The 9,378-nt window shown below is 37.0% G+C and overlaps 1 protein-coding gene across 2 annotated transcripts; it reads left to right on the top strand.

Moving 5' to 3' along the window:
- The first annotated feature begins 806 nt into the window (after nt 1–806).
- On the top strand, nt 807–8,851 carry LOC308103224 (uncharacterized protein). Of its 2 annotated transcripts, none has more exons than XM_080453125.1 (7): nt 807–919; nt 2,051–2,368; nt 2,491–2,775; nt 3,790–3,918; nt 4,369–4,397; nt 6,845–6,919; nt 7,374–8,851. In XM_080453125.1, the coding sequence occupies exons 1-7, from the start codon at nt 859–861 to the stop codon at nt 7,437–7,439; spliced, it is 963 nt and encodes a 320-aa protein (XP_080309251.1). In that variant the 5' UTR covers nt 807–858; the 3' UTR covers nt 7,440–8,851. The 2 variants fall into 2 exon arrangements, with proteins under 2 accessions (XP_080309251.1, XP_080309250.1); XM_080453124.1 differs by having other exon boundaries at nt 6,836–6,919.
- The last annotated feature ends 527 nt before the right edge of the window (nt 8,852–9,378 follow it).

Here is a 9,378-nt window from a genome sequence, read left to right as displayed (position 1 = left end):
GGTCAGCTTGGAACAGGCCAAGGGAAAGCGGATACGGATGTAATGCAGCAGTGACACAAAATGTTTGCACTTGAGAGTGTAAACAAGATTATGAGCTGGCCAGTTGTTTCTCTATTAGGGCACGCTGACACCGCACATTTATTTTGCCTATGGGCCGGAATCTGCCAATGCTTTGTCAATGCAAATGCATGCATGGATTCGAGTGAAAGATGCGCAAGACCATGAATCCACGCATTTGCATTGCCAAAGCATCGGCAGATTCCGCCCCATAGGTCAAATAAAAGTGCGGTGTGACCGTTGGCTTACAGTGTTAAAATGGACCAGTAAGAAATAATAGCTGAAGCTACGATATAAGAAACATATTTTTGGAAAATCCTGCAAAGAACTGTACATTGCATCAACGTACATTAATAAAACATTCTCTACGCACTGTAGCCTACTAGCTGCCTCATTACCATCTTGTCTTTTCCTTTTAAGGTCTACTGGCCGTTGTCAGCCTGTTGCCTAATGGCTGATGTCATACCTTAAGTAGGCTACTGCCCACTTTCACAGCAAAAGATTCCATGTGAACAAAAAATAAGCAAATGAGAAACTACGTGTGTGTGTCTGTGTGTCTGTGTGTGTGTGTGTGTGTGTGTGTGTGTGTGTGTGTGTGTGTGTGTGTGTGTGTGTGTGTGTGTGTGTGTGTGTGTGTGTGTGTGTGTGTGTGTGTGAACATAAGGTTAAACAAGAGCAGAAAATAGATGTAATAACAAGGAGGAAGTCAATCACAGGAAGTACATCTCCTTTTAAGACTGAGACACATGGTTCACAGACAGCAGAGATCAACAGAACAATAGAGAGTATAGAAAGTGAAGTATGGCTGAATTCAAATGGACTGAATTCACATTGTTATTGACAATACTGCTTCATCTGCCAGGTGAGAATACATTCAATTTAAATATTACACATTTAGTACATTTACGTACATTACATTTAAGTATACCACACATACAGTGTTCAACACAATATGAAAATGTATCCACCCTTTTTAAATGTGACAACTGATCCTATCCATGTGTGATATATTGCACACATCTATTATCTATTTATGATGTAATTCTGCTTAGACAAAGGAGCAATAGTTTGATCTGTGCTTGTGGCTCTGAAACTTAACTCATACTTAACCCATTAAGACTGGGAAAGCATCTGTGTCATTTTAGATTTTAGCTATATACTGTATATAGCATATTGGTTTGCTATTCAAAAATAGCAGATATACAAGCTATTTTTTTTTTATCTTGAAAATGTGTGCAAATCTTTGAATATACATATATTTTTAAAGCGAACATTTTGAACTCAAATCTTTGCTTCTGGTGGGTCCCTGGAACAAAATATTTTGAGATGGGGGTCCGCGGCCAAATACATCATTTTGGGGGTCCTTGACATGAAAAAGTTTGAGAACCACTGATATTATAGCTTTTAATTAATAATTAATTAATATTATAGTTTTTCAGAAAACTGTTTGGATTTAGAAAACATTTGTAGAATCGGCCGGAAAAGGATCTGTCATTTTAGATTTGAACCACTTTAACCATTATTTTATACTTTGGCTACTCAAATATAGCAGATATACAAGCTCATAGTGCAGCACCAAGTGCTGCGCTATGAGCTTGTAGATCTGCTATTTTTGAAAGATCTTGAGAATTAGTGCAAATCTTTGAATATATATTTTTAAAGTGAACATTTGCAACTCGAATCTTTGCTTCTGGGGGTCGCTGGAACAAAATATTTTGAGATAGGGGTCCAGGGCCAAATACATACCGTGCTATGAGCTTGTATATCTGCTATTTTTGAATAGCCCAAAGAAATCTAAAATGAAACAGATGCTTTCCCGGATTGAATGGGGTAAACTTTACATTCCTCACTGTTAGTTGTTGATTTTGGAGGTTAAACATTGAACAACACGAACATTGGTTGATATGGACAAGTTATCTAAAATGTTCATATGAATGTAAATGTATTAGTGGGATGCAATAATGATCAATTATCATTGTCATTTATCCATCAGCAAATACCAGACAAGAGGACAAATATGTCTACCACAGAGTTGGAGAAAAAGTCACACTGCCTTGTAACCTTGATTGTGACAAGGCTGAATGGGTTTTTAATGGGTACAGTTCTCCTACTACTCTAGTTTTAGTTGATAAAGGGAAGATTGATAATAATAGATTGATAAATGACAAAGCAAGAGCACAGCGACTGAGAGTTGAAAGAATCTGTTCTTTGGTTATAAATAACTTCACAGTTGAGGATGTTGGTCAGTACAGTTGCCGACCTGAAGGCGATGGGGGTTTTAAAGTACGTTATTCTGTCTCTCTCTTCACCAGTGAGTATCTTCTTTTCCATTTTCTCAATCCACTGAATTTGGTTTAGACGTTTTGATTGAAATCAAACATTGTGTCTTCAGCCAAAATGTTGAACTAATATTCACTCTGTTTTCTCTCTCAGTATCTCAAACACCGTCACCAGGGACAGATCTGGATCCCAGCAGCAGCCAGCTGCTGTTATCCTGCTCTATAGTGAGAGATAAACTGTCTGGAAATTGTAGATATTCTCTAAGATGGATAGATAAGGATGATAACAAATGTAAAGAAACCAGTGAAGAGAAATGCAATGACACAGTGACCATTAAGATCCCCCAGAAGAGGAATAACAGTGAGGTGTTCAGGTGTCAGCTGACTAGTGGAGATGGACGAGTTCATACATCTATTGATTATACCGTCACGGCCTCAGGTAGGAAATATTACTTTCATATGTTGAAAATGCATATCATTAAAATTATACGGTATGTAGGTGCCAGGTGGTTAAGGTCTTTAATGAATCAAGTATTTATAATCAAGTATGATGAATGTAAGCAGTAGCTTACATTCATCCGCCGAGAATAATGCCGAGACGGGAGAATAATGGTGTGTGATAACAAAACAATGTGACGTAGGCCTAATGACAAAATCAACCAACAGCAATATATAAATAGAAAGCAGAAGTTGCATGTGTTTCAATTTTACATTTTGAAATGTCGTTTTTTTTAAATGCTTGCTTGCTTGTATGTTTAACTTGTATACATTCTGCTACAAATGCTTTCATCCATTTTCTGATTTTTGCAAAATAGGTACATATTTTAGGAAGTTTTGTGTCAGTGGTATGTGAATTGTATTGAGCGCTGCGTTTCGAGCTTGTGGATCTGCTACTTTAGGCGCTTTTGTGTGACGCTGTAGTATGATCAAGTACGGCATTAATTTACAGGGGAAAAACCAATGTGGAGATAAGAGGTTTCTGCCCGACAGCAACGATATAGTAGATCCGTAACTCAATATCTAACATATGGTGCAATAGACCAATTATTTGTTTACCAACATTGAGACTGGACGCACAGGTGATTGTTTCATGCAATCAATTCCTTACATATTGTTTCGGGGTGCGCTGGTTTCAGTTCATTCAACATCCTCTTGTGTGTTGGCTAGTGAGGTGTGTCCTAGCGAGACATGACAGAATGGGTTTCATTTGGTGCCGGCCTGCGCGCGCATACTGGTTGTTATCAGTGTGACTTCGTCTGTTAAGGGGTCTATTCAGTGGTCAAAGGTCAAGGTCACCACATGGCTCTCAACTATGGATAGCTGTAGGTTGTATCATGTGTGGTGGAGGATGTGTGTAAATATAATAATAATGTACATACTGTATTATGTACATTGTCCTGTCATTGTGATTGTCCTGAATTTGTTATTTTTGTTTCTTAATTTCAATCTATAGTTAAGAAGACAGCGTCCCCTGCTGTGCCTCCTGCAGATCTGACCTTCATCCTGGTGGCTGTTGGTGGAGGTGTGTTGCTGATACTGGTTGCCATGGTATTAATCATCATGTACAGGAAGAGAGCTAAAGGTGAGCATGGTCTCGCGTCTGATTTTTGTCGCATTTAAAACCCATTAAGACCGGGAAAGCATCTGTGTCATTTTAGATTTTAGCTAAAAAGCATTCCTCTATACTTTGGCTATTCAAAAATAGCAGATATACAAGCTCATAAAGGGATAGCTCGTCACTTCTGCTATTGTTGAAAAATCGTGAACATTTGTGCAAATGTTTTAATATATACAGTGTAGATGATTGTAAGCATTTTTTAACTCAAATCTTTGCTTCTGGGGGTCCCTGGAACAACATGTTACATTTGGGGGTCCTTGACATATAAATGTTAATGCAACACTGATATTATAGCAACATAAGTTTTTCAGAAAACTGTTAGGATTTAGAAGACATTTGTAGAATCAGCCTCAGGTCTTAATGGGTTAAAAACATAATCATATTCTGAATTCTAATGTGATTTTGATTTCCCAGGGAGCCAGACACCAACTGATGGCAATAGTGTGAGTAATAACATTGTCAAAATCAAACATGTCTGCAAACCAAATATATTAATTGAATTATAATGCTTCAGCAAAAATGATTATTTGGCATTTTATAACAGATTCATTATCCTACTTTAGGTACTGTGTAATAGAGTGTTGTGAAAATCTAACAAAATTGTATCCTCCAAACAACATAGCAGAATATAATGCCTAATGTTCTTTAGTTGTGCCATTGTGCCAAAATGCTAATAGTCAACAGTATTTTCATTGCTTGCTCATCGGCACACCAACATCTAACAAACAAAACGTGTTGCTGTAACTGCACAGTAAAATCATCAGTGTTCAATGTATCCATGAATACCTTAGAGCAGTGGTAACCAACCTTTTCAAGCCCAAGAGCACATTTTATTTCCATTTGTAAGCCATGATCTACCACTAAAATATGTTTTTAAAAAAACACATAAGTAATACAAATGTATACCCCTGTGTATACTCTCTAAGGCGTAGAGAGTATACACAGGGGTATACATTTGTATTACTTATTTGAAGTTTCTTTCGGTACCAAGAAAAGCACTATATAAGTTTGATATCGTCTCTGTCGGATGGAAACCTCATTATGTCCAAAACTGTTACTTTTCATGATTCAAATGCAAAAATAGCAAAAATAGCAGATCTACACGCTCAAAACGTGCTTTGCCACGTTTCAAGCTTGTAGATCAGCTACTTTTGATGCTTTTGTGTAATTATATATTATTAAATAAACACACAGGATTTCACAGCAACAGCAACACCACAAATGGAAATATTTCTCCATCAATATGTCAACACATGGTATTACGTTTGGTGACCTTCATGCAGCTTACTTCTTTATTTTAGTCCTGAAGGCTCCTTCGCAACTCCTTGCAACAAAACAGTTTTAATGTCAACCGCACCAATTACATTTTGACATTTTGAAATGTCGTTTTTTTTTATGTTTGCTTGCTTGTATGTTTAACTTGTATACATTCTGCTACAAATGCTTTCATCCATTTTCTGATTTTTGCAAAATAGGTACATATTTTAGGAAGTTTTGTGTCAGTGAATTGTATTGAGCGCTGCGTTTCGAGCTTGTGGATCTGCTACTTTAGGCGCTTTTGTGTGACGCTGTAGTATGATCAAGTACGGCATTAATTTACAGGGGAAAAACCAATGTGGAGATAAGAGGTTTCTGCCCGACAGCAACGATATAGTAGATCCGTAACTCAATATCTAACATATGGTGCAATAGACCAATTATTTGTTTACCAACATTGAGACTGGACGCACAGGCGATTGTTTCATGCAATCAATTCCTTACATATTGTTTCGGGGTGCGCTGGTTTCAGTTCATTCAACCTCCTCTTGTGTGTTGGCTAGTGAGGCGCGTCCTAGCGAGACATGACAGAATGGGACCGTTTTGTCAGAAGGGGGGGGGGTTCTGCGCGGAAGATTGACGCTTCACCGGCGCATTTCACCGTTTTAGCACTCCTTCAGCAGCCGCTGCTTCTAAATGTCGGCGCTAGTTCAGTCTTCTTTCACTTTCTCCCTGCCGTTTGGTGTCCCCCCAAGGTTGGTGCCCTGTGCTTCAGCACCTAAAGCCCTCCCGTTAATCCTGCACTGGCCATTGGGGATAATGGTTGCAAGTGGTTGCAAGGAGTTGCATGGTGAATCATTGGCAGTGGTGTAAAGTAACATTTACTCAAGTCATTTTTACTTTACTGGGGTATTTCCAATTTTCAGTTCATGTTTTATTCCGGACTTTTACTTGTAAACAGAGTATTTCTACATTGCAGTATCGGTACTTTAACTTAAAGGTAGGGTAAGTGATTTGCTTTGGTTAAAATAAGTGTTAAATAGCTCTATATTCTGATAGTACTCATTGCTATAGAGTGTTTGTTCAGTATTAGGAGTCTCCCTGCCAATTTTATCCAACCAGGACAGAGAACTCAATCAGGATACAGATTAAACAAGTGGAATTGGAAGTGATGACACTAAGAAATGAGCAGACAAAATTGGAACTGGAACACTATACAAATTAAGCTTAAAAATGGGTACTTTCTCCTGATTGGCTGAGATTTTGACACCTACCGAAAAAAATATTTTCTGTTTATTAAAGAGCTGGAGAGACATGGAGACATCTGTTACTGAAAAAACACTCTATAGCAATGATTACTATCAGAATATAGTATTTTAACCTTTTAACAAAATACTTTTTGTTTTAACCAAAAAATATCACTTACCCTACCTTTAAGTAAAACATTTGAATACTTTTTCCACCACTGATCAATGGTTTGGAGTGTCCTTTAGATGGAGACACAAATTTCATTTCGCTCTGACACGGTTTTTTGTTTCTCGTGAAAAGTAGAATGAGAATAAATAGTCTACAGTAGAATATAATAGATATAAAAGTGTTAACCTCATGTCAACCATGTTGTCAGACTGTGCAGGCTGATCCTGATGAGGGCCTCACCTATGTGTCAATCAACCACTCTAACAAGAACCACACTACTAGGAGGGCAAAGGTAACATGAACAATATTAGCTTTTTTAAGCTAATGTTGTTGTTTGCAATACTGCTTAAAGGAATGAATGTTTCATGCGCTGCATTGTGTTATGTTATGTTGTGTTGTGTTGTATTACATCATGTCATTAGTGTTGTGTTGTGTTGTGTTGTGTTGTGTTGTGTTGTGTTGTGTTGTGTTGTGTTGTGTTGTGTTGTGTTGTGTTGTGTGATGCTTTCATCTTCAGCTGTTGTGAATTTAGGATATTGTAGTATTATTTTGCATCATGTTATGTTGTTGAATGTTACACTGTTGTTTTGCGATGTATTGTGTTGTTTAATTGCACAGTGTTGATCTGTGTGTTGTGTTGCATTTTTTGTCATCTTGTGTTGTGTGGTGATGTACATGTGAGTGACACTGTGTTATTGTGTTTGGATACATTGCTTTTGTTTACATTTTATTGTGTATTTTTATAGGTTCCTGATGATGATACAGTTACTTACGCCACGGTAAAGGCCCCCACTGCCTCTGCTGGACACTAGCAGAACTACCACCGACCTCTTCAACGTTGACCACAGCAGTTAATACCTGCTCTGTTGGGATTCACAAACACAGACCACCAGGGTGATAGAAACATAAATGTCAGGACTTTTTCAAAGAGCAAAACCATTATGTAAACCAATTAGTTCTCAAACATTTTCGTCCCAAGGACCCCCAAATTGATATGTATTTGGCTGCGGACCCCCATCTAAAAAATGTTTTTTGCCAGGGACCACCAGAAGCAACGATTTTAGTTAAAAATGTACGCTTAAAAAATGGAGTGTCCTTCATTCAAAGATTTGCACAAAAGCAGATCTACAATCGCTATGAGCTTGTACTGTATATCTGCTATTTTTGAAAAGCCAAAGTATAAAAAAAACATGGTTAAAGTGATTCAAATTATTGTGACGCTATATTAACTACTTTTTTTGGGGACCCCCTGGTACTCCCCCAAGGACCCCTGGGGGTCCCCGGACCCCACTTTGAGAACCACTGGTCTTTTATACGTACATATAAATTATTTTTCAACAAAACAGCATCTTGGTTAACAGCTTCATCAAGATTTTTTGAAGTTGTAAACAAGGAATTTTAATTTCTAAAAAACAACAACCAACCACACCACTTGTTTTACTATTGTATTTATGTGACAAGTAAACTCCACCACCCTGGATCAATACTCATCCTCTTAGTAACCATAGGTTGTTTGTTGTGATATATTGTGTACCTAAAGGTTTTATCAGTGTGAAAAGCTTTTTGTCCACCAGGGCGCGTAGTAAACCAACTAAGGGTTTGTACAGCTGCTGTCCCATCAATCATAGATGATTATTTACATAGCATAACATGATTGATTGTAAATATTTCTCCATGTGTTTTAGTAGAATAGGCAAATTAATTGTCTCCACAAAGTTAAGCACATGCCTTCACTAAACCTCCATGTTTCTGAAGCAAACATTTCAGTATCCTTCTAATGCAGCTGATTCAGTAGCATTATAATGTAGCTTATATATTTATATTCAGTTGCATTCTAATGTAGCTCATATATTTATACAATCTAATGTATCTTATATATTTGTATATTCTAATGTAGCTTATGTACATTTATATATTCTAATGTAGCTTATCTTTTGCTCACATCGATAAAGTTCTTCCATAAAGGCTAAATGAGTTATCTACACAATATTGACTTGGTCCCATCACTGTCTGTTATAAATATTAAGTTGATTGTCCTATTGGCTATTTCTGATTATCATTTAAGTAATTTTCTACCATTTATAATACACAGTATGTGTTGCTGTTTCATACGAGTTGCTTTGAATGTCCTATGAAACTTTTAAAACTCTTGCTAATGGTCTAACATGTAATTACTTGCTTTATCTATTCTATTCTATTCTTAACAGACAAATAAAGCAGGCTAAAGACAGTTTAACCAAAGGTTTTGTCAAAGTTTCTATTCACTCATCCTCACTTACAATTATTAATATCATGCATATTGATTGATCTAGTATTGATTACCATGTATTTAATTATTTTTCTACCAATTAATGTTACACTGGATGTGTTGCTGTTTTCATACCAGTGGCTTTGAATGTTCTGTGAAACCTTTTAAAACTCTTGCTAATGGACTAATGTCTGGGCAAAAATATGGCAAGTACTATCTATCTATTATTGGAAGGAATGCATGGGTCATACTTTGAAGATAAAACAACTCTTATATACTAATCTATTCTATTCCTAAGAGACAAACTAAACACAATAAAAACAGTTTGACCAAAAGGTTTTGTCAAAGGCTCTATTCCCTCAACCTCCAGCATGATATTATCAAGGTTCATGTGGTTCCTGTGGATGTGTCCTTGAGCAAGGCACCAACAACCCCTACCTGCTCATTCATTGTACATCACTGTAGATAAGAGCTTCAGATACATACTTGAATTGTATAATCCT

The sequence above is a fragment of the Gymnoscopelus braueri genome, assembly GCF_963280865.1.
Source record: "Gymnoscopelus braueri genome assembly, chromosome: 16".
Lineage (NCBI taxonomy): Eukaryota > Metazoa > Chordata > Actinopteri > Myctophiformes > Myctophidae > Gymnoscopelus > Gymnoscopelus braueri.
This window is presented reverse-complemented; position numbering and strand designations above follow the sequence as displayed.